Source organism: Mercurialis annua, linkage group LG5 (assembly GCF_937616625.2).
Source record: "Mercurialis annua linkage group LG5, ddMerAnnu1.2, whole genome shotgun sequence".
In the NCBI taxonomy this organism is placed as follows: Eukaryota; Viridiplantae; Streptophyta; class Magnoliopsida; order Malpighiales; family Euphorbiaceae; genus Mercurialis; species Mercurialis annua.
In genome coordinates, this window is record NC_065574.1 from 2,126,051 (window position 1) to 2,151,229 (window position 25,179).

General features: G+C 33.7%; 5 protein-coding genes across 6 annotated transcripts; 3 read left to right on the plus strand and 2 right to left on the minus strand.

Moving 5' to 3' along the window:
* The first annotated feature begins 153 nt into the window (after positions 1-153).
* Positions 154-3,425, plus strand: LOC126680275 (sulfite exporter TauE/SafE family protein 3-like). Of its 2 annotated transcripts, XM_050375372.2 has the most exons (13): positions 154-272; positions 428-615; positions 804-963; positions 1,139-1,339; positions 1,419-1,483; positions 1,561-1,588; positions 1,660-1,751; positions 1,827-1,913; positions 2,005-2,055; positions 2,276-2,497; positions 2,584-2,677; positions 2,768-2,908; positions 3,078-3,425. In XM_050375372.2, the coding sequence occupies exons 1-13, from the start codon at positions 224-226 to the stop codon at positions 3,161-3,163; spliced, it is 1,464 nt and encodes a 487-aa protein (XP_050231329.1). In that variant the 5' UTR covers positions 154-223; the 3' UTR covers positions 3,164-3,425. The 2 variants fall into 2 exon arrangements, with proteins under 2 accessions (XP_050231329.1, XP_050231331.1); XM_050375374.2 differs by lacking the exon at positions 428-615 and having other exon boundaries at positions 188-272.
* On the minus strand, positions 3,254-10,738 carry LOC126680274 (protein disulfide isomerase-like 1-6). The gene is made up of 12 exons (XM_050375371.2): positions 10,011-10,738; positions 9,299-9,428; positions 8,477-8,639; positions 8,086-8,204; positions 7,275-7,355; positions 7,079-7,168; positions 6,901-6,972; positions 6,746-6,814; positions 6,245-6,325; positions 5,864-5,998; positions 3,690-3,743; positions 3,254-3,609 (listed from the first exon to the last, which is right to left on the minus strand). Exons 1-12 carry the CDS (start codon positions 10,697-10,699, stop codon positions 3,514-3,516), a joined length of 1,779 nt encoding a protein of 592 aa, XP_050231328.1. The 5' UTR covers positions 10,700-10,738; the 3' UTR covers positions 3,254-3,513.
* Positions 10,739-12,607: 1,869 nt separating this feature from the next.
* On the minus strand, positions 12,608-15,138 carry LOC126682350 (uncharacterized). Its single transcript, XM_050378001.2, has 3 exons — positions 14,252-15,138; positions 13,009-13,194; positions 12,608-12,931 (listed from the first exon to the last, which is right to left on the minus strand). Exons 1-3 carry the CDS (start codon positions 14,705-14,707, stop codon positions 12,650-12,652), a joined length of 924 nt encoding a protein of 307 aa, XP_050233958.1. The 5' UTR covers positions 14,708-15,138; the 3' UTR covers positions 12,608-12,649.
* Positions 15,139-17,098: 1,960 nt separating this feature from the next.
* Positions 17,099-19,104, plus strand: LOC126680574 (autophagy-related protein 13a-like). Its single transcript, XM_050375717.2, has one exon. It carries the CDS (start codon positions 17,265-17,267, stop codon positions 18,930-18,932), a length of 1,668 nt encoding a protein of 555 aa, XP_050231674.1. The 5' UTR covers positions 17,099-17,264; the 3' UTR covers positions 18,933-19,104.
* Positions 19,105-19,204: 100 nt separating this feature from the next.
* On the plus strand, positions 19,205-25,001 carry LOC126680576 (dynein light chain 1, cytoplasmic). Its single transcript, XM_050375720.1, has 4 exons — positions 19,205-19,619; positions 19,813-19,916; positions 23,897-24,067; positions 24,632-25,001. Exons 3-4 carry the CDS (start codon positions 23,930-23,932, stop codon positions 24,887-24,889), a joined length of 396 nt encoding a protein of 131 aa, XP_050231677.1. The 5' UTR covers positions 19,205-19,619; positions 19,813-19,916; positions 23,897-23,929; the 3' UTR covers positions 24,890-25,001.
* The last annotated feature ends 178 nt before the right edge of the window (positions 25,002-25,179 follow it).

Below are 25,179 nucleotides of genomic sequence, written 5' to 3' on the forward strand. Positions count from 1 at the left end.
AAGGGGTTGGGTAGGCAAATGCAGACCAGCTGTTTACCAAATTTTAAAATTTTATTTCGTCAACCAAGTAATAAATAACATTGATAAAATATATTTTCAAGAGATATAATCTTAATACTATATAGTATATCTCTATTTTTGAAAGTAATACTATATTTCAGTATATTTATGTATAAAAAGACAACTTGTTTTTTGCAAATTCTGATAACTGAACACCTTAATTATGATGGCCCATTTCTCAAGTTTATACAGCACTATTTCAACTCAAACCAGTACGTGTTAGTAAATTGTATTCAATTTGGCGGTAACTCAAAAATATATTACAACAAAAACTAATATTTATTCTCACTTCTGGGTTTGATTTGATCTCTAATTTTAGTTTCTTTAAAGAAGATTCTATAGCTGATCATGGCTCTTATTTGGTCAGAATGTTTGAGTTCGAGGTTTATAATGAGAGCAAGTTTGATATGTTTAGTTGCATCAATGATCACTGTTGCAGAAACCAGACAGAAACTAGAAACTAGTTTAAGTGATCATGAGAGTAAAGAGATTAAATCTGGCATCTTGAATTTCTTATCGCAAAAAACTCAATTGGGTTATGCACATGTCTGGCCGGTATGTTCATTGCACCGAAACTTATTGGATCCTATGTTTCAGAAAAACTTCGAAACTCTATATTTATATTTTATTATTGTAAAAATGTTGTTTCTCAAATTTTGGTTTTAGTGTTTTCCGTTTGAACGTTTTTGTTTCCGTGCTACATAGGTTACGAGAAGTATGATTTGTTTAAACTGGATGTGCAGGAGATGAAATTTGGGTGGCAAATTGTGGTTGGTGGCATAATTGGATTCTTTGGAGCAGCTTTTGGGAGTGTAGGAGGTGTTGGTGGAGGTGGTATTTTTGTTCCTATGCTTACATTGATCATTGGTTTTGATGCAAAATCATCCACTGCTATATCAAAATGTGAGATAATTCTACCTTTCAGACATATTTTTCTTCTTGAATATGCTTATTAATTCTTCCCAAAAGTTTTATTAAGCGTTTTCGGAAAGGGAAATGAAATTCCGAGACTTTGACTCGCAAAATATTGGTGCAACATAGGTACCTATAATGGGGTTTCATCTTCTGTTTTGATCAGGTATGATAACTGGTGCAGCAGCTTCAACAGTTTATTACAATTTAAAGCTAAGGCATCCCACACTCGATATGCCTATCATCGATTACGACTTGGCGCTCTTGTTTCAACCCGTACTGGTACTAGGAATAAGCATTGGTGTTGTTTTTAATGTGATTTTTGCTGACTGGATGATCACAGTTCTGCTAATCATACTCTTCTTAGGTACCCTATTGTTTCGACCTGCAATTTCGTCTTGCAGCGTCAAGAAATAACCTTGTTGATGTTATGTGTTTGTTTGCAGTCACATCAATCAAAGCTTTCTTCAAAGGTGTTGAAACATGGAAAAAAGAAACAGTTATCAAAAAGGTGGTGAATTATTTTTCTTTCTGGTTGAATATTCCTTTGGTTCATCATAGGTGCCTCACTTGTTTCTGATTATTCAGGATGCTGCACGACTTCTGGCATCAAATGGTGAGTAAACGATATATTTTCTTACTGTTTATTAAATTTATGTCGTTCAGACTAATTTTTTCTTGAATCAGGTGATGATGGCGAACAAGTCGAATACAAACCTCTTCCTGGAGGTCCAAGCAATGGCAACAGACTAGAATCCAACGAGTCTAGACGAGAAGAGGCAAGAATGCTGATGTGATTTGCTTGCCTTTCGTTGATTTACAGTTTCGAGAAGTAACTTCTGTAACTATTTCAGGTTTCTATTATCGAAAATGTTCGCTGGAACGAACTCGGACTTCTTGTAGCTGTCTGGTTAATTATTCTTGCATTGGAAATCACCAAGGTCTTAATCTATTATGATCTGATTATTTTAATAAAAACTATGATAGTCTATCTTCATGAGCAAGATAATGAAAAATCTTTCTTGTTTGCAGAATTACTCTACAACTTGTTCAGTGCTATACTGGGCTTGCAATCTATTGCAGGTACCTTGACTATGATTATCAGAGAAGAAAAAAGTTCCATTTTTCTCCTCTTAATGTTTTTCCGGACAGCGGTTTAATTATACAATCTTTAGACTCAAAACCGAGAATTGGTGAAAAGTTAAGCTATTTTACGTTCTCAAGAACTATGTTTCAGCGTTTCATTTCCGTTTCTGTTGTTGTAAAATATGCCGTTTCATCATTTTCTGTTTCAACATTTAAGATTCCAGTTGCACTTGGAGTTTCTTCATACCAAGCAGTTAGATTATATAAAGGAAAGACTAGGATTGCATCTAAGGGAGATGCGAACACAAACTGGCGAGTTCATCAGCTGGTTCTATATTGCGCTTGCGGAATACTGGCCGGTTTAGTTGGCGGCTTGCTTGGTCTTGGTGGAGGATTCATTTTGGGGCCGCTTTTTCTGGAGTTGGGTGTCCCTCCTCAGGTTAATTATTTGATGTTTTATTTAGAACTCAGAACCATTCATTGAGTTCATTTCAGATCTAATTTATTTGAAGCTCTTATGTGTAGGTGTCAAGCGCTACGGCTACGTTTGCCATGACATTTTCTGCATCCATGTCTATTATAGAGTATTATCTATTGAAACGTTTTCCGGTTCCTTATGGTGAGTTTCTTAGCTAACTAACAATAATTTCTTCTTTAAAAGCTGTGTCAATACTCAATATGTATTTATAGTTTTTAACTATTTGTGCAGCCTTATACTTTGTTGCAGTGACGGCGATCGCGGCCCTGGTAGGGCAGCACCTGGTCAGAAAGCTCATCAGAATACTGGGAAGGGCATCTCTAATCATCTTCATTCTAGCATTCACAATATTTGTGAGTGCAATATCATTAGGTACGTCTCATCGTAAAATACAGAGCTTTCAAAAGCATATGTAATAGCTCTCATGCACACCTTAAGAAATGTAATTTATTTAGTCTAGGGAGAAACTTCAATTGATTATCATGTGGTTTTACTCATCGTCTAAAACATATAAAAGGTTTACGTCTTCTCGTGTAAACAGGTGGGGTCGGTATAGCAAACATGGTAGAGAAGATTGAAAAGCACGAGTACATGGGATTTGATAACATTTGTTTGTATAGAGCATAGAGTTTGACACCCTTTTTCCTCAGTTTTATTCAAACGCTCACCACGTATTCGTTTCAGAAGCCTACAACTTTAACCAACCAAAAGAAAGAATTCAAGAAGGAAAAAAATGATGTATCACTTAGTATTTATAGTTAGTATAAATAGAGTATCTATATGTAATGTGCTTTATTATGCAAGGCTTCTTACTATTGTGTTAACTTGAAAAAGAACTGTATAAACAAAAATGCAAGCAATATTGATTACTCCAACGACTTACGCGAAATTGTCCTCCGTGTTGTAATGCAGAAACTCATTCAGCTCCATCTCTTCACTCTGTAGTTATGTCTATTACTGTTGATCATTACATATTTCTACAATTCGTCTTTGGCGACTTCCTCTTTGCTTTTTAAATGTTTGTTGATGGTGGCTGCCAACTCCTTTGAGCTGGATTTTGCTGACAGCTTGATCTGCGATAAAATTAATTTCACCGACCAGTTTGTCCCGGACAACATAAAATTGAAAGAGAAATATTTTCTCATTTACTTACCGGATTTGCTTTATCGACTGCTGGATAAAATAGAAGTGTTGGATACTCCTCTACCTGCATCAAGAGAAAGTCAGTTCAACTTCTTAGTTGCACAAAATTCAAGCTGAGAACCAAAAAGTCAGTGATTGATAGAAAGCTCTGTTGCAGGGGGAAAAACAATTTCAAAGGTCACGTCGCGAGGATAAATCAACGGTCATACTATAATCTGGTTGTAAGGCTGGTGTCAGATGAACTTATGATCATTAAACTTAATGTCATCTAAAGTAAAAATCAAGATATCAAAGAATCAAGGCTTAACCACCAAAAAAAACCCCACCTTTCAGCCCCTTTTCAAATGCACCATGACGTTGCAATTTTGTCAGTTGCACCCTAATTCGCACCTTTGGTTTTCAATTCCACCCTCAAGTGCAAAATTGATCTCTTATCCATTTGAAAAAAGTTAAAATAAGTCATCCATTTTTAACTTTTTGTGTGAAAAAGAGTTCAAACAAGTACTTTATAAGGTTTTTATGAATTTTCCCGAGTGAAAAAGAGTCTAATTTGATTTTGAGGGTGGAATTGAAACTCAAAGGTACAAATTAGGGTGCAACTGACAAAATTACAACGTCAGGGTGCAACTGAAAAGGGGCTAAAAGGTGGGGGTTTTTTGGTGATTAAGCTAAGAATCAATTCAAACAAACAGAAACGCTGAAATGAAAAACAGTGAAAAAATATTTTCATAACAATAGGTTAAAAATAAAAAATGTTGAAATTTTGTGTTCCCAAAGGAATGTTGAAACCAATGTTGTTAAAAACGGACCGGACCGGACAGTCAGATCTGGTTAACCGGAAACCGGCCATGTGTCCGGTCCGGTTAAATACTAAAACTCTAAAAGTGAGAAAATCGGCCAAAGCCGGATTAAACCGGAAAAATCCGGTTGATAGTGAAAACCGAACAGATCCGGTTTTTGGTTACAGAAGTAAAAAAGGAAAGAGACCATGCAGCTTTAGTTATCATCTTAGTAGGACCCACTGTACTTACTTTTTTTTTTTTGAGATACCACTGTACTTACTTTGTATATGGCAATTAAAAGAAGAAAAATAACACTTTTTTACTGACATTTACACTTCTGAAAATTTCACAGTGGCTTTATCTTGCAAAAACAATTTCATTTAAATTAACAAATAAAATTCAACACTATTTAATAGCATAAAACAAAATTATATTGAATTAAATATGAATTAACTTCATAAATACGTAAGATTTGATTAATAAAATTAATTACTATATTATTTTAAAATTGATTTTTATTGTTATTTTATTTTAAAAAAATAATAGTATTTGTACACAATTATATATAGATATACATATGAAAATTAAATATTAAAACTTATTTGTCTATTTTTTTATTTGTGAAGTTTTATATTATATTTTTTTATTTAATAATTAGAAAAATCCGAGATAAAATTATAAACTTTAATTTTATAATTTTATTTTAATAATTAATTTATTAAAATTAAATTTTTTTCTCAAATAGAAAAATTATTTTATCTACTCTCAAACATTAATTATTTATAATTATATTTTAATTTTTACATAAGAAATTCTAAAAAATAGTATTATTTACATATTTTATTATATATTTTATTTATTATATATTTTATTTATTATATTATATATTTTTAATTAAAAAAAATTATATTTATTAAAATTAAAAAATCCGATCCAACCCGGTTGAACCGGTTGAACCATGAACCCTCAATGAAGACGGTTTCCGTTCCGGTCCGGTTTTAAAAACATTGGTTGAAACCTAAAACTCGAAAAATATTCTGTGCAACATAGGTCTCAGGGAAGACTTCTGGAATTCAAAATATTGACTACTGCAAATTATCTTGATATGACGTAGGTGGCTAGCATGAAATGTCCAAAACAGTTGAACCACAGTCTCCAAGAACATTTCAGTCTCGTCAAGCCAGACCACGAAAAGAGAATGTTATGAGATAGCAAAAATTAGTACAAGAAGACTTTCTGGCTTCTTAAGGTCTAAGTTCTACCCAAGAAGAGATTTTAAAGCATGTTTGTTTATTAGTTGTGGATAAAACGTCACGTAGAGCAATTGAGTTTGTTCAGTTATGGCTTTGAACTTAATTTGTATCAGAAGCATGATAAAGGTATTAAATGGCTTCCAGCATACCTGCAGTTTGGGATGTTCATTTGCAGAAGCATCGATCTTTGCAAAAACAAGGCTGTCCAAACCTTTAAAATGCTTTGCTAACTTCTCGATCTGCTTACTCGTAGACTCGCAAGCGATACACCAAGGTGTATATACCTGTGTTTGCAACATTAAGATTTTTCAGAAAAAAAGTTAAAGTATTACTAAATCCTTTAGGCCCGAGAGGCATCATGCATAACCGTTGCACTTCCTTTCAGAAATTCTCTTTTTTGGATTAACAAGCAAGCTTCTTTTGTACATGCTTATCAAAAAGTGAAATGGGGATTTCATTTTTCTTGCGAACATTCAAAAACCTTAAGCTTTAATTACAAGTATAACCAAGGGAAGGAACATCATGCCTACCTCCAGAAGAACATTCTTGGGACTGCTCAACACCAAGTCGTCAAAAGTCTTCCCTACAATTATCTGAATACTTGCATCTTTCTGCCATTTGCACAATTACGATAAATTTGAAAATAATATCAAAAGGAATTAAGATTGTATAGACGTCAAGCTACATAACAATTAAGTAAATGGAACCTTGAATTTCAGAAAACCGCACAAAGTTTTTTAATAAACAAAAAGAAAAATGTGCAACTAACAGCATCTAGATAGGTTTGTAAGATGATGATATAGATTTCCCAGAAAATTTGAACAAGTTCACATAAAAAGTTGATAAACAAAAGATTAAGTTCATCTTCCTCCAAAAAGCAAATGAGACTACTTCAGAATCTAATCAACTCAAACAAAACATCAATTTGATAGACTGCCCTATGCTAAATCATGCAATTATTATTCCCAAATCTTCTTAAAAAAAAAAAAAGAGAGATATAACATTGTGAAAGAAAGAAAAAAAAAACTCACGTTATCAGGTATTGGTTGTGATTTGTAGTAAGTTGACAGACTGCCATGGAGAAGCCCTAAACAGAAATCCTACAAAAGCCAGCCCAAATATTACTAGCAATGTTGAATTTTTGCAAACGAGTGGTTTAAGAAAGAGTAGCTGAAGCCAGAATTACTTCTATATTGCTTGGAGATGGATCTGACTCTAACAAATACTTTGAATTCATCTTATTATCAAATGCAGCCACCTGCAGGCAAGCAGAAGTTTAATCTTAGTAATCTATGGCTTCAAAAAAGAATATGTGAAATTGCGGACGCAACTAAACAGATAGTAGTAGCTAACAGGAAACTAACCAGGGTTTCTTCTGAGTCTTCAAGCCCAAATAAAGTTAAGAGAGGCTTTGCTTGATTTTCATCTTCAATGTCTATATATATGAACATTATCTGCAGGAGGACAGCTTAACAGAATGAGACTATTTCTTTAAAAAACAAATAAAATTAGACATTGAAAAGGTTCTTCTTAAGTCAATTTGTCAAGTTAAGCTAATACCTCTGATTTGAACTTCCTCGCAACCTCTTGGAGCGGTTCAAGAAGATCCTTGAAATTATCAGCCTGTGCAAAAACAATAACCTGGAGAAGAAAGAGAGCCATCAGAAGACATTTTTGTTGATAGTCGATTGATACAATAATGAATTTCAGCCTGGTCACTCAACCTTAATACACATTAGCAAAGTCACCACTACAATTTTGTTTCAGCATGATTATTGTTGCCAAATTTTATCCAGTCACATTGTTATCAAGATAACTGACCAAATTGTTTTTGAATAGTCACATATGAAACTAGGCTGTAATTATTAGTTCACACTTTAAATTGAGGTCAATCTCTAAGAGAAAATGGCAACAGCAATCTTATTGAAATTTGTGATGCACCAAAACAAAAAGTGCTTCTTCGCAACAAGTGGGCAATGACACCATATGACACTCCACTGGGAGAATTAGAAACTCAAACCAGGGAGGTTACCAAAGTGGGAGGAGGCAATGTGGGGAACACTATTGGAGTCTCATGACTCATTGCACTCCATTTATAACATAAAAATTTTTGGTTTTTTCTTATTGAATATTATATGCATAAATGAAAGCTCTTAATGCTTCATTATGAAATCATCATGAATTTCTCAGCACCCGGAAAATGTAATCATAAATTTCTAAAAGACATTAATCCAGCTTTAAGAGTAGTTATACAAGCTACATAGATTACCATAGTAAGTTGGTGTATATGTTGGATATCAGATATTCACACAGCCTTCCTACTCTTATGATAAACCAAAAATAGAATAAATTTTTTGAAAATAACAGCAACCTGACGCTTGATGGGACTGGAAAAAACTCTGATTGAATTTAGTTCAGTTAGTGAGGTCACCAATGGAAACTTGTTATGTGCCAAAAACTGTAATATATTCTCCATATCAAAAGTCCCTTCTGCAAAGGAAACAAATCAACCATTTGTATGTCAGTAGTTCTGGATAACTGGCTTTAGCTTCACAAAACTAGACAGATTACGATAGCAGAACAACCACTAAGTCTCAATGTTTTTGTAACAAAGTAAACTATATTACATGCATGTTTAAATACCAAATTGAGAAAAAGAAATGTTTGGAGAATAAAAATGAAACAAAGCAACGTTTTCCGGTTCTGCCGGATTAACTGTATACAAGTACGCTATTCACCATGGTAACAAACTGCCAACTCACCGTATGCAGTGTATCTTTCAGGCTCACTTTTAACAAGTCCAATGAAATTAGTAGATTTGATATCTGGAAAGAGAACTTTAGCAACAGTGAGGTCACTTATTTCAACAAATTGGATTTCATTATCAGAGACTGCAGCTTTTAAAAATTCTTTATGTTCATGTCCCTGCAAAAAATTTAACATTAATGATGGAGAACATACTTGAAAATGCAATTATAGCAAATAGTAGACAGAGTAAAACCACAAGATTTTTTTTTTCTTAGAGCTGCATGTAATATGCCCTTTAAAATGAGTTCATCAGATTCAGATGGAAGCCAATTCATGCTTTTACGCTATGGTTATCTGAAAACAGAGGTAGATACCATATGCAAATCAGGAAGCTCACTTTCATGCAGAAACATCATCAGCAGTAGAATCAAGTGTGGCTTAAGACATTAGCATACTTCATTTTCGTGGATATGTCAACCAGTCAACAGTCACCCATATTCTTGCATGCATGGATCATATGAAAAAACTGCTAAAAAAGATTGGATCGTAATAGCTTCTTCAAATATTTAATGATGGAAGAAAGTTACAGTAATGAGATTATGCTAAACTGCCCCAAGTTGATGGAAATCTGAAGAACCATTTAATCAACAAACTAGCAGAGACATACATAAGCCACAGAAATCATCCATTTGGTGTTGAAAGCATAGCAACAAAATTTTACTGACCAAACTTTGAAATGATGAAGAACAAGTCTGCCATTATCTAAGGTACTTCAAATAAGAATGTTTTTATTCAATCCTCATAAACATTTTTATAAATAGTTCGAGTAAACATACCTCAACTTTCTCGAAGACACCAAGAACAAACATGTGGTACTTCTCAAGAAAATCCTCTGCCTCAGAAATCGAGCTTAATCTAGTAACCGGCACACCAGTCTTTTTTCTAGCCCAGATCACTATATCCTCCCTAAAGTCATAATAACCCATTCAAGCAACATTAACCTCAGATACTCAATAGCTCAACTAACCAGCTAAAGAAAGTCAATTTTAACAAAATGGTTAATGCATCACTATCATTACACCTATAATTACTAGGTAGCACGGATACAAGGAAACTAGACACTTGGACACAGACACGGTGAAACACTGTTACTTTAAGGTTTCCTATGTTGAAATTGAAGTTCCTTGTCTGAAACGTATCCGACGCGTTTTCGAACGGGAAAGGTTGATTGAATGAAGTGCCATCTAGGTAGCACGGACACTTCATTCAATCAACATGTCCCGTTTTGGAAACATTTCGGACACTTGTCATTCCAGACACGAAACTTCATCTTTTACATAGAAAACCTTAAAATAACACCGTTTCGCCGTGTCCATATCCAAGTGTCCCGTTTTTCCGTGTCTGTGTCCATACTACCTAGAGTGCCAGTGCTACCTAGCCTATAAACAACAACTGAATAACAATTTGAAATCGATAACACAGTGCAGCAAGCTAATCAATTCTAATTCAACATTATGAAAAAAAAACAAAGAGATTAAACAGACATACGCAGAGAATCCACCAGAGTAAACCAGAGAAGTCCCATTAACAAAAAGCAGCAAAGTAGGAAACCCTTTAACGTCAAGAACCGAAGCAGCTTTCGGGTAGCGATCAGCATCAAGTTTAGCCATCACAAGAGAGCTCCCAAGCTCCTTAAGCCTATTAGCAGCCTCACCAAACTGAGGCATAAGCTCAGCACTTCTCGGACACCAAGGTGCATAACCAAGAACCAAAACATACTCATTCCCATCAATCACCCTATTAACACTCTCAGTATTCAACTCAAGAACAATTCTTTGAGCTTTTGAGAGAACTTCAGCTTCTTTTTGCTGCTCTTCTTGGTGTTCTTGATCTTGCTCATCTATACCCTCTTCATCAATGGCTATGAGCTCCATTAATTCATTGTCATCATCTTCATTGTTGGCAGTTTCATGGTCAACTTTTGATTCTTGTTGTTCTTGTGTTGTGGTTGAAAATGTGAGCAAGAAGAAGATGGTGAGGGTTAGGAAGATGAATCTTGATTTGTAAAGCATGGTGATTTCGAATTGGGGATTGAGAATTTGGTGAAAGATTGAAGCTTTGAGAGAGATGGAGTGGTGGGTTTTACGGGTTCTTTGTAAAGCGGTTTGAATCTGGAGATCTTCCTTAATCAGTGGAGAAGTGAGAGTTAATTTGAGCATTAAATTCTTCACGTGCATAAAGAAACGAGTAAAGGATAAAAAAAAACTCCTCAACTTAGCACGAAATATCAAATAAATCCAACCTCGTAAAAGTGGATCAAATCACCGCAGAACTATGCAAAAACGTATCAAAAATCTCCTTCCCCACTTTCACCTAGAGAGTAAACACACTCTCCGGTTTTAAATGGCTTTAGATGGTTAAAAATATTAATATTATTTTTTTACGAAATTAAAATTTATCTTTTAAAAAAAACGTATTATTTTTTTATAATTTCAAAAGTTTTAAAACCATATTAATGTTTAATTAAAAAAATAGGGACCATTTTTAACTTTAACCATTTTATATCTTTTTAACCTAGACTTTTAACATTTTAATCTCTCTTCCTCTAATTCTTGTTCAGCAACCCTTTTCTTATCTTCTCTTACCGCCGTCGCCGCCGCCGCCGCCGCCTGTCCTTTCCTATCGATACATCATCGCCTGCCAGTAAAATAAGCATCATCATCGGCAGTTTTCAATTCTCGCAGAAGCGACGAACGGCGAACAAGCAACATCAACGAACGACGGAACAAGCAGCAGCAACGATTCATCGTGAGAAAGAGGAAGAAGGCGGAAGTAGTAGGGTTTTAGGAAGGCACAACGGTTTACGGCGGCTTTCAATCGATTCACTGGTGATAGTTTAGTTTTGTGTTGTTTAATTTGTTTGAAATTTAGCTTCTTTAGAAAAATGATGCCAAATGGAAACAAGTCTTGTTTGAATTTGTTTAATTTTTGTGCTGTTGGATTTATTTAATTTGTTTGTGTTTTTGGATTTGTTTAATTTATTTGTGCTCTTATTTAAACAAGAAACGAACGAAGAAGAAGGCCGGAGACGGTGGCCTCTGATGGTAGTAGAGGCAGTAATTTATATATTCACAGATGAGGATTAGCTTAATCAGGAAAAAAAATCTCAATTTTGTATTAATTAAATTTTAAATTAAAATAATTAATTAGTGTTTAATTAGGGTTAATTTTTAAAATTGGGTTATTTCACTCTCTTTTTTGGTCAAAAAGGTGAAACCGACCCGGTTTTGCATAGTTTGGGGTGATTTGATCCGGTTTTGCGAGGTTGGGTTTATTTGATACTTCGTGCTAAGTTCAGGGGTGAATTGATCCTTCGTTCGAGACGAAACTATGTCTTTTAAGTAATTTTATTTATTTTTAATGCATTTTATTATAATTAATGAGAATTTATGTGTCATTTTATCAATTCTGTTTAAAATTCAAATAATTTGACATCTCATTTTTAATTTTATTAATAATTAGAATTTTTATTAATTTTATTAATGATTTGATATTTTATTTTTAAATGATTTGATACTTCTAATTCCGTTTACCATTTGTTATCTCATTTTTAAAAAAAATTAATGCTTCACTTTTAATTCCGTTGATCATTTGGTACGATAATTTAAGAGGTTGTAATTGTTTGCATAATTGAAAGAGATGTATCAAATTGTTTGCTTTGTTAATTACCATGAGTTGTAGCTCAAATGGTATAAGCGCTATGCAGTAAACTGTTAAATGGTATAAGCGCTATGCAGTAAAATGTTTTTAATTATTAATTAAAATCATCAATTGCATTTTAATATTAAAAATAATTTATTTTTTAAAAATATTAATAATGATTAATGATTAAAAAATAGTAATAAAAAATAATTAACGTAATCGAAGAATAATGTTAGTATTTCAAGTTAACCATTTAAGCCAAATAGTAAGTTAAATCTCTCGTACTTAAAATTAGAAAACCTTAGTGCAACAGAGCTGAAAAATGAAATGAAAAGGAATTTTGTTTGGCAACATTGTCTGAAAAATTGCTTTGATTTAATTTTGTTACATAAATAAAATAAAGGGTAAAATAAAGGGAAGAAATACTTCTTTGTGCTTAATCATACACCAAAATGGAAATGGATTAATTACTGTTGAAAATGAAATTATTCATATTTGCATACACCCTTCTTGAACCTGATAGGTTTTGATTTAGTAGAATCAAGAACCAACGGACAAGTGATAATTTTTCGATGCTTCGTCCTCACTAGCTTCCCTACTACATTTCCCCGAGACTTGATCTCGAATTTCAGTATAAACGGAGCTACAATAATGCCGGTTTGTGCAATTGTTAGCCCTGATCCCGCTCCATACAACGGAACCTTGTCGCCTTCCACAATCACTGACACGGTTCTTCTACTCTTTCTTGGTTGATAGTATTTCTTCAACTGCATAATGACATAAGTATTAACATTACTTCACCTCGAAAAAATAGTCTTTTTTCGATAGAGACGGAATTTTTTACCTGACCAGTTGCGATGGGGACTTCAGAGTATATGAGATTGATAGGCGAGGAGCTGACATGAATGCCGAATATGGAAGCAGGGTTGTATATGCTCATTCTCACTGTGCCATTCACTGTGAGCATCTTTGTCGGAACACCAGAGGAGTCTGTTCCTTCGCCAACGTAAAAGTTATTTACCGTGAAGCTCTGCGGGGTATCACATTTCACATTAGAAATTTAAAATTGAGTCTTAACAGAGAAAACAATAAGCTAAAGCATAGAGCTTCTGGATTATTCAATCGATGGTACACGATTATATAGTCAAAGGGAATAGGCTGTGACTAAAATCATCTCAAGCGCTGCTAATGTGGCTACTAGGCTATTTTTTCGGAAAACTCCTACTAAGATGAGAAATTCCCTCACCGGGCAGTAATTTTTATGATAATTAACCTTTCGTGCAGCCTAACTGTTAGTTTGTTATGACATACCATTCTCATTTTGCTTATCAAAAGACTTTTCAAATATTTGATCAACCCCATTTGCATTGTATGATAAGCAATTGAAACAAACCACAAATTCATAAGCAAATTTCAGGCTATGGACAGACAATACAGATAGTATGATATACAAATGAGTTGCATTTGAAAACTTATCGAGTCCTACACTTCGGTATTTCAGAAACGCTCCTGAAACTCCAAAATTCTATATTTATAACCTATTCTCGTGAATCATTTCACCCGTTTTCTGTTTACAAAAGATCAAATAAGGTCATTTGGACAAAATCACCTCAAAATAGGCGTTTTGGCTCATTTTACCTAGGTGGCAGAAAAGTCAGTATTATGAAATGCAAATGAGCTATGTTTCATGGAAACTTATCAAGTCCTACACTTCGGTATTTCATAAACGCTCCTGAAACTCCAAATCTCAACGCTCATAACCTATTCTCGTGATTTCGCCCCTTTTCAGTTTACGTGTTTCCTCAGCAAATGAGTCAGAGCAAAAGGGCTAAGTTGCTCTATGAAGCAATTTTACCAGCAAATTTCACACTTTAGCTAAGTCAAGTTAACTAAACTGATAATTAACTGAAAAGTTAAACAAATCTTTGATGATTATAACACAACTTCAACATCATTTACTATAAGCTCATATAATTAAGTTTACCACAATCAATTTTTCACCTTAAAACAAACAAAAAATCATAATCTCATGAGAAAATTCACCAAAAGTTAGCAATCAAAAAGAAATTAAATTATAATCGCCATACCTTGACAATAATCTCAGCTTTGTACGGCCTGCTAGCACCCCAAATAATCAAGCAAAACACAGTAAACAGAACTATAAAGCTAAAAACAGCAATCAAAGCCTGAAATCTTCTAATAAATGTCTTATCATCATCATATTCACCTTCTTCCATAATTACATCACATTCAGGCCACCCTTTTTCATTCCACCCTTTTTCGTTCCGTTTCCGGTTAGTTTTCCTCCCGGAGGAGGATCTGAAAATCCCTGAAAACCTACTGGCTGATGAGTTTCTTGAATGCCGGCCGAACGAAGGGTGTGAAGGTGACTCCATTGGACTTGGTTGCATGGAAGATGACTTGTCCCCATCGTGTGAGTCCCTTGAAGGACTCTGCACAAAATATACAGGTCTTTTCGGAGACCTTGATGGTGATGATGGGGCTAAACTTGTTATATCAGACTCAGATTTTGCAGATAACATTGTGTAATGAAACTAGAAAACACACACACACAAAAACACAAACAGTTCAAGATCAAGTGATTGAAACCCTGAAAAAATATCCAAGAAATTGTATGAATTTCAGAGCAAGAAACCTGAAAAGAACTAGAAATCTGCAGAATTGACGCAAAAGAAACAGAACATGCAGAATTTTAATGAGAAAACACCAAGAACTGAAGCTATGATCACAAGAAAATTCTTGAAACAGAGAAAAAGACAGTGATCATGACCAAATTATGTCTATAATCTAACCAAAAAATGATTAAAAGACAGAACTAAAAGCCAGAAAAAATGGTTTTTAACTCGGTGTTTCTGTAGCAAAACAAGTGTTTCTGACACTTTTTCATTAAAAGAAAAACTTATCCTCAAGAACCAATGATTTTAGCTTTGCATGCAACTTTTTATGTGGAGAGTGTAGTAGTGGACTTATTACATGGTTGCTAATACTAGGCTCGGGTGTTTCAAACCTGAGGTTTGGTTATGTGTCGGCAGGGTATTTTTCTACTAGGGGTAATATTGAGCAAAATTAAAAAAATATGTGGTCCTAATTGTAATATTATTCTGTTGAGTTTCTTGGACTGGCACTGGCTACCTAATTTTGATTTGTTTTCTTGTGGAAACTCTAATTCTTGGGGGTTTATGCATGCCAGATAGATATTTTAATTAATTGTTGGACTAAATTTAGATTATTGTTTTTTTTCTTTTAAGTATATGTGGTTGGATAATGTCATCGAATCTCATACTCAATGATTAAAAAGATTATAATTGATTAATTAATTATCATTTGCTCAGTTGTGTGGTTTATTTATTGACTTTTAAAAATTTATTTGTTACAAGACTCTTATCATTTCTAATAAAATACTCCCTCCGTCCCAATAGAGTTGTCCACTTTGAGAAATTTTTTTGTCCCAAAATACTTGTCCACTTTCAAAAAGTAACTAACTTTTACATTCAATTTTCCTATATCACCCCTATTTCAAATTCACTAATGGGTAAATTGAAAGTGGACCCTATATTAAATAGGGGTATGACAAAAAAAGTAAGGAAAATTTTGCAAAACCCATGAACAATAATTGCTTTTCTTAAACTGTGTGATAAAGACAAAGTGGACAACTCTATTGGGACGGAGGGAGTAACAATTTTTAAAATTTCCTAGTTTTATATTTAAAACTCAGTTACCAACTATTTATTATTAATATTTATTGTTATTAGTTGTTAAATAAGCGTATATTAAATTTTTTTTATCTAAATTTATAAACAAATAACAATAATTACGTTTTTTTTAAACTGTGTGAAAAAGTGAAAGTGGACAACTCTATTATGATGGAAGCAGTATATAAAATGAACTTTCTCATATGATTATTACTATTTTAATATTAATTATTATATTCTTTCTCATAATTGGAGAAAGGGGAAGCGCTTGTGGGAGGAAATAAACTCATGATGACCTTAACAGTTTATTGTGCATTGCTTACACCATTTGAGTTATAGCTAGTTGGTATACTAATTAAATTTATAAACACCATTTCATATAATTCGAACTAAATAAATATTTTTTTATATAAAATTACTATCTCATTAATTATTTGCATATTTCACTAAATATATAGTAAATGGTGGTGTGCAAGTATAGTATCAAAATTTTAGTTTAAGAGGAATAGCTAAGAAATATTATTGTGAGTAATGAATGAGCAACAAAGATTTCAAGCAATGGGCATCTTAATATTGGAACATATTTCAAGAATAAAGTATATATGTAGGTGTAGTAGTAATGGAGTAGTTCAGTTGGAATGAGCTATATACGAAGACCATATGACCCAAATTGATTGACATTAATGACCATAGTTGTGTTGGATGGGGATAAAACAAGCAATTCCAGCCAGTGATATGCTAATGAACACAATGGCAACACAGGGTTGTGGACCATTTCTGTTTGTACTGATACTTTCCTCAAAGGAATACAAAAAATGCAAAAAGAATAATATACTGTTCTAATACTACTTAGAAATGGAAGTTATGATTCAAAGGAGGGTGATTGGTATGGATTTAGGGACGAAGGTGGGCGTCCGCCCCTCTGCATCGATCTCAGAGGGTAATTCCGGTGATCCGGTCGCCTTTGAAAGTAGATGTTTTGCCATCATTGTTACTCTCAAAGCAACAAATCTGTTGACAAATAATTTTTAAAATTAAAAGGCTGAATGATATGTCTTTTTATATATTTTTAAAAAATATATATATAAAAAAAAGAATATGTTGGTTTCAGATTTCATTAATAAACGGAAAATGGAATTATGACAATATTGAATGATATCAACCGTGGGCTTAGAAAAGCCCATAGTAAAACAACAAAACGGCGTCGCTCACTTTTGGTTTTTCAAAATCTGTTATAGCGTGAGCAATTTAGATCCGATCCGATATGAAGAAGATGTCGTCTCTTCCCCAAAAATAAAATTGGTGTAAGTTCTCTGCGATCTTTGATTTATTATTGATTCATTGCTTTGATTTCGCATTTTCTGATTCGTAAAAATTGGGTTGATCTATGGATATGGAATCTGGAAAATTGGAACAAATCGTTTGCCAGTTCCTTTTGAAGAGTCTGCACATAGTTTTGGAGTCGAGAGTTGCCTCTCATGATCGTACCAGTGCGTCTAGTTGTCGGGTGAGGAAGAGCGACAAATGGTTCAATCTAGTTCTAGGACATGGTTTGGCTACTTTAGATAGCTTCAACTTCTGGCAAACAAATCCAATGGAGCCTATGATTATCGACATTATACTTGTTTCTCATGCCTCTGCTGTCGAGACAGTCATTGAGAGGTGGGTTGTTCACTACAAAACCCCCCATTTTACGCCTTCCGAAACCAATCCCTCTTACAAGAAGACTTATAAGAAGTCGATTATACTTCTGCGTACTCTTTTTTCGCATACGAGACTTCTTCCAGCTTTTCGCATCTTTCGTCAGCTTAGCTCGTCTACTCAAACTTGTAATTTCGATCTCATTTATAAGGTTTCTTCGTTTTGTGATCCCTTCTCTAGGTCCGACCAGGATAGAATGAAAGAGTATAGTTTTGTCCCCGTAGAGGCCCATCCCGGCCATCTTTCTATATCTCTCACTTATCTTCCGTCCCTCTCTCATTTTAACCTTCAGTCTTTGGCAACTTTTCCGCCGAAGATTATAACAGATTATGTTGGTAGCCCTAGGACCGATCCGGAGAAGGGAGCATCCTTCCCGTTGAGAGGGATACGTCTACCCAATTCTACACCCTTTCAGAGGCCGCATAGCTGGACGAGTGGCTTCCACAAACCTTCTCCGTCTGTGTTGAACCAACGATCTCCTCCGGCTTCTCGCACATGCCAACTTCCTATGGATGCTTTTGGTCGTAGAGTTCAAGTTTCTGATGAATTTCAGCTTTCACCTCCGTTCTCACCATCTATGTCCCCTTCCGCACCAACTTATATCCCTAATATTAATCCTCTACGCACTTGTACTACTTTTGAAACTGCACCTGTAACCATACCTATTTCAGTGACAGGCAGAAGTCCTAGATATGTTTCTCCAAATTTTTCTGACCCGACTAGAAATTTACTTCCACCTTTATCTCCAAGAAGCACAAGGTGTGATCCCTCATCACAGGAGTCTCCATCTGGAATCCGGTTCATCAAGAAAGTGGGAACTACGAGGACTGCAGAGTCGAACTCTGGCATAACAAATTTTTATTCTGGTCATAAGATTTCAAAAGATAGCAAAGATGATTCAGGACGCTTTTCAGGATTGTTATCTTCCAGTGGCTCACCGCGTATAGGATTTTCTACAAGTTCTAGTAGATTATCATTCCAGGATGATTTAGATGATGGGGACTTCTCATGTCCTTTTGATGTTGATGATGTTGATATGTCAGACTCACTTACCAGTCAGAATGTTGATGGAAAAAGGAATATGGATTCTAGTCCTCACTCACTGCTAATTGGGAAAAGATCTCAAGATGCTGCTGTTGGTGTTCTTGTGCACATGCTGAGGACGGCACCTCCTTTACGTCAAGATTCAAGTTGTTACTCGTCGAGTGATTTAGACGTAGGGGTTGCCACCGACTCTGGGTTCTTTATTCCCCGGAAGACAGCAGATGCAATGGAAGAGCTCAGGAGCTACAGGGAAATGAAGGATCTGTTACTAACTAAGAGCGGAACTCGGGTAGTCAATAAAGAAGCGTAAAAATGCTGCTTGTAGAGGCTTGGCTCCTGAGGGAAGATTTGTACAGTAAATATGATTTTTTTTATAGGTACAGTAAATATGATTTGATAACCCAATATTATTTTGTGAACGATGAATATACTGTTGTTATTTTCATTACTAATACTTAAAAACCGCAAATGTGTGCTCTGTATTGCTATGCTGTGCTTATTTTTATTCCTGAGTATTTTTAAAATGCTGCAAATAAATGCCAAAGTTAAACATGTCAAACGGATCGACGTGATATAAGCAAAGCGACATCGTAGGGAGGTCTTATTAATCCACTGATAATTTCTTCTCATAGCTTTAGCCGAACCTAGATGTGGCTAGCTCAATCTCAAGTAAACCCTAGCTAATGGTAATACCAATTGATATAGATTCTTAATACCAGGGCAACGCCGCTGTACTAGTTGGTTGTTTTGGTTGCAGGTTGGGGGAATTATATCAGGATTCTTTACTCTGTTTCCTGATGCCTAGAGATGCGATTGTTCTTTCATTGTCGAAGCCTTAGCGTCAGGACACAGAGCAAATAATCCTGATACAACAGATGTCTGAGGAGTATTTGAGAGACGAGTGGATCCATGCTACTTGAAACATTGCACCTTGAAAATGAAGCATATCAACAAGCGGAATCTTTTCGGCCAGAATTTGTAGATCCAAATGTAGAATGTGAGTTCAATTGGAGTGGAAGTGTTTTGAATATGCAGTTAAGCATGATAATTGTGTTAAGATAATTGCCATTTTCACTCGTCATTTATGCGAAGATTCATTTAAGATGCAAAAAATGTCATTCATTAATGTTTTTTACGACCTTAAGTTCATGAAAGCTAAATGTTGAATCTCTTCTTTTAATCATTTATAGGTTATAATGTGGAGCCTGCTCTGCCTAATGTTAACTTAATATGTGGTGACTGGAATTGGAAAATGCAGCTAGAAACATAGAATGCAGAATTGAAACTACTGAAGGTATGTTAATATGTTACATTTTAAATTTACTTAGCTTGCGTTGGACTTGTGCCTTCTAATATCCATCTCCAGTTAGAAGTTAGGATATAGAGTTTAAATAATGAATGTTAATGACGGGTTTTAGCGTGAAAATGTGTATTTTTTGGTGTGATTTTCTGCTTTTATATCGACCTAGTCAAGATATAAAAAAAAATCGTTTAGGGCAAAGAAATAAAAAATGGAGAGCGATCAATCAATTAATCGGTGACGAAGAATTCATTTAGTTTTGTAATCGGGAAATATTTGCGATCATGGAGAGCAGCTGAGGGGGGAGGAAATGGAGAGGAATGTTGCCTCTGCTGGCAATTCACGCAGTGAATGAGTACTACAGGCTGCCGTGGAAACCTCCTATCACGGCGGGGCTTCTCGCCGCCAATACACTCATCTATTTGCGGCCAGCCTTCCTTCATCCCCTCCTCCCTTCTATTCGCGACGTCTGCTTCAATCCTTACCTCATTATCAAAGTTAGTATTTCAATTTCTCCATTTTCATTTAAATTACCTGTTTACTTTCTTAATTCGAACCCCATTTGCTTATGCTGGTCTTTTAACTTTTGCCTATACGTCCCTGCAATATGACAACTGTATGTAATATAGGTTTTTTTTTATAAAGATGGTAATCGACTGCTAGACTCTCATGCATTAGTAATTAGTCGTTAGATGTTTAACGTCACCCGCTATCACTGAGGCTCTACGTGTGTTAAGGTGTGGGTGTGGATGTTTGAACCCAAGACCTCGACCCCATGGAACCCACCACTAGGCCACACCACTTAATTGTATGTAATGTAGGTCATCAAGCACTGTCATGTAATTCACTCTTTATAGTCTCATCTATTGCCATAAGATATGAAGATGTAGTTTATGATGCCATGGTAGTCTTGTTCTTTTTCTCTCTGTTTGCGTTTAGTTTCCAGTAGCTTAAGTTTGTCATTCTGTTATGAATTCATCCAAAATTTCTAAAAATGGATATCTGAATATTTAATTATTTGGTCATTTTTAAAAGTTAGATGGATCTAATTTTGTAAAATTGTGGGTTTATACATCTAAAACTAATAATTCATACACTTTTAATTTTTGTATCAAATTATAGCGGTAAAATGAACTTTTATTGCTTCTTTATTTTTTGCTACTCAGCTCCATTCACAACTAACTGGAGTTATAATGTGTCACCAAGTATGTAGCACGGAAATAGTGAAATGGTAACCGAACAACAAATTCTCGGGGAAACGATTGTTTTTATAAAAATAAATTATAAAAGTAGATTTCTGAAATTTTACAGGTATTTTCAAAAGTTGAAAATGAAATGCTGAAACGTAAAATTCAAAAAATTACCAAAACAAAAGGAGGCATCAACTCATGGTCTAGGTTGATTTTTCAACATAAGAAATATCTTAGATATTTTTATTTGCGGAAGATGCAACATGAAAGTAAAATGCTAAACACAACAAAAGGAGGACAATGTTTAGATAAATTATGTTCGCCATAATAAGATAAAGTTAATAAAGTTAATTAAATATTAGTATTGTTTTAAATCTGTGGTTAAGAGTGTTTATCTACAAATTTCCCTAAAAATATAGATGAGTTAAATAATTAAGTTTCTGAGAAAGATTGTTCTCAAAATGGGATGAAAAGCATGTTACTCTACTGATGGTTACTAATTAAGGTTAGCTTTTAATTAATCTCAACTAATACTATTAGGTATGATTAAAATATAGAAGAAAATTATATAAAAAAAATCCAATTATTCAGCCACTTTATAGATTGTAATGGATAACTCAAAATGGATTTATATCCTATTTCTCCCTTCTAAAACAGAAAATCTGGATTAGCCCCAAGCAAAATAATGACTAAAAAACAAAGTAATAGTACTTCTCATTGCTATGACTAGGGATGTGCCATCAATAATTGAGTTCCCTGGTGAAAATATTTGAATCGAAAGTTTTTTTTAGGCTTAATTACTTAAAAAACCCTCACCTTTAATTTTGTTTTCGTTTATACCCTGACCTAGGAAAATTTTCACATATACTCATGACATTATCTTTATGTTTCACTTCTACCCCAAATTTTTAAAAAAAGATGATTTATTGAAAACAACTAAATATAAGGGTTATTTTACACCTTTTTCTATTAAAAAAAATACAAACCAATACTTCATCTTTGAAAACGTTCAAATAAGTCCTAAATTTAATTAATTTTTTTAATTTAAATAAAACCTTATAAATAAAATATTTTTTATTAATTACAATTTACAATTACACTTCAATTTTAAAAATTGTTAGTATTATTATTTTAAAAAAAAATCAATTTTCGGAACCGACACCAGGCATGGAGGAGCAGCTGCTCCTCCTTTCCATGGAGGAACACCGTTCCTCCTTCCATGGAAGGAGGACGGTGGCGGTGGGAGAAATTTTTTTTTTAAAAAAATAATTTAATTTTTTTTGTAGAATTTTTTTACGGTTTTTAATTTTGATAGCGGATTCTAAAATTGGAGTACGGTTGTAGGTCGGGAATAATTAAATAATTATGATTAATTGATTTTATTAAAGAAGAAGGTGTTTTTATATAATTAATAACATTGACGTGTAATTAGAATATATTCTAAAAATGAAGGACTATTTTAAACTTTTTTTCAAATGAAAAGAGGTAAATTTAATACCTCGAGGGTAGAGGTGAAACATAAAGATAAGGTCATGAGTATATGTGACAATTTTTCTAGGTCAGGGTATAAACGAAAACAAAGTTAAAGGTGAGGGTTTTTTTAAGTAATTAAGCCGTTTTTTTTAAGAGAATAAAAGCCGAAACAATCTAAGATGATAAATTTGATTCAGTTTGATTTTTGATTTTACTAAATTATAAGAATTAATTATTCATTTTTTAAATTTAAAAGATTCAAAAAAACTAGAAGACATCAAATTAAATTGTACAATATTATATCTTTTAGTATTTAAAAAATTAAATTATATATAACCTATTTTTTTGTTTTTTCAATTTTTTAAAATTAAAAATCAAACCGAACAAAAAGTACAAAAATCTATAATAAATAAATCAAACCGACCATTTTAGGTTCAATCTGATTCTTTTTTCGGTCGGTGCACCCTCCCTATAACTACGAGTCGCTACTTTTATCCTCTCTCAATCTTGGCTAAATGTGCAATTTGAATCCTTAAATTTACCTCGATTTTAAAAATTGATTATAATGATTTATAGCGATACCTAATTAACGTTAATAAAATGATAAATTGATAATTTTTAACAAATTTTAATTTATCAGCATTCATACTGATGCAGACAATATACGACGTTAATAGAAAGTCTAATATGTATGCTTTTGTAACATTAAGGTTCAAATAAAAAGAAATCATTTATGTTAATAAAATATCACGTGTATATCATATGTTATCAACATCAACAAAATAATAGTAAAACAAAATTTTGTTAAAGAAGGATCAACCATTTTTCAGTAAAATTAGATACTATTTTGAAATAAAAAAACCTCTTAAGTCTAAATTTAAAATTCACCCTAATATTAAGGTCGAAAACAGACATTTAGCCCTCAATCTTTATCCTTAATGACTATGACACAACTAAGAAAGAGAAAAGACTTAAACTTTTTATTTTGGCTAAGGTAAAATCATAAAGTTGCCTTCATTTGAGGTGAGAAAATGACACAAAAATATTGGATTTTGTGCCGAACACAATGTTGGTATTTGTAATTGTATGAGTCCATCACATTTGGAAATCACAGTGAGAAACAAGCTTAAACAAAACTTGTTTTTTTTTTTGTATTGTGTTGCTTCCACATTGGTTCTTGAAATGATATTGCAGAGATTCGATTCTTCTGGAATTTTTTTTAGTATTCGTTTTAGATAAGAGCTGAACTAAGATTCAATTGTGCATATCTCAAACTGGGGTTTGGTTTGTTTTTATATATATATTTCATAGATTGATAGACAGAGAGTAGAGAGAGAAGTGAAAATGTTGGAAGGGAAAGGTTTGGTAGAGGATACAGATATGCCTGTGAAGATGCAAATTCAAGCTATGGCTTCTGCTTCTCAGGCTTTGGATCTCTATGATGTCTTGGACTGTAAATCCATTGCTGCTCACATCAAAAAGGTACCATCTTTCACTCTCTAAACACTTATTACGGACACCTCATTCGATTCGGAAATCTGTCGGAAATTTAGCATTATGGCACGGAACTTCATTTTTAACATAGAAAATCTTAAAATAATACTGCGTCTTTCTCAAAGTTACTCAGTTTCTTCGTATTTGTATCCGTGCTACATATTTAAAACATAAACATAACCAATGTTTTAAATTGAAACTTTTGTTACATTATTTGTCATTTCTTATTGTCTAATGTTGTGTGAGAACTTTTCAACTTTTATGTTTTTGTCTACGGAAATGCTTCTGAAACTCAAAAACTCGTAATCCATTTCGAGGTTTTGTGTTTCGCCGTTTCCGTGCTACATGGCTTACTGTTTAGGTGATGATTATGCCTCTTGAAGCATTCATACACGAGAATATTTCTCCCGTTTTGCCTGATTTTTTTATAATTTTTTCATTGGATTGGATAGTTGATGTAGAAATTTCTAAAAGAAAGTTTTTTTGGGGAAAAAGAACATGAAGAATGAAAAGTGATACACTTAAATTTAATTGATATTTAATATTTGGCAGGAGTTTGATATGAGATATGGAGTTGGATGGCAATGTGTGGTGGGATCTAATTTTGGGTGTTTCTTCACTCATTCAAAAGGATCTTTCATCTACTTCACATTGGAGACTCTCAATTTTCTTATCTTTAAAGGAGCATCTTCTCCATCAACATTTGAAGAGAAATTGGCTCATCTTTCTAATGATTTCGCCTTCGACAAAATGAGGCCATGTTTAGTTTCCAAACAAAACTCAGAAGAAGCCAATGCAAGAAACAGTTAGGGTAAAATGTGATTTAGTAGAAGCAAAAGGAGCACAAGGAAGAATTTCTATGTGATTATGAATCTTTGTAAATGTTGTGCTTTGTGTGAAAATAGTTGCTGCTTAGTTGTTATCGTCTCGATTCTCACCTTTTCTCACTTTTTTTGGGCTTAATATTTGCATGGTTCGGTCAATTCTAGCAAATGGTTTTAAAAATATTTGATTTTAATCTATATTCGATAAGTAGATTTCAATTTTAGCCAACTATTCAATTTAAAAGCCTGTTCATAAAAGAAGGCAAAAAATTTGAA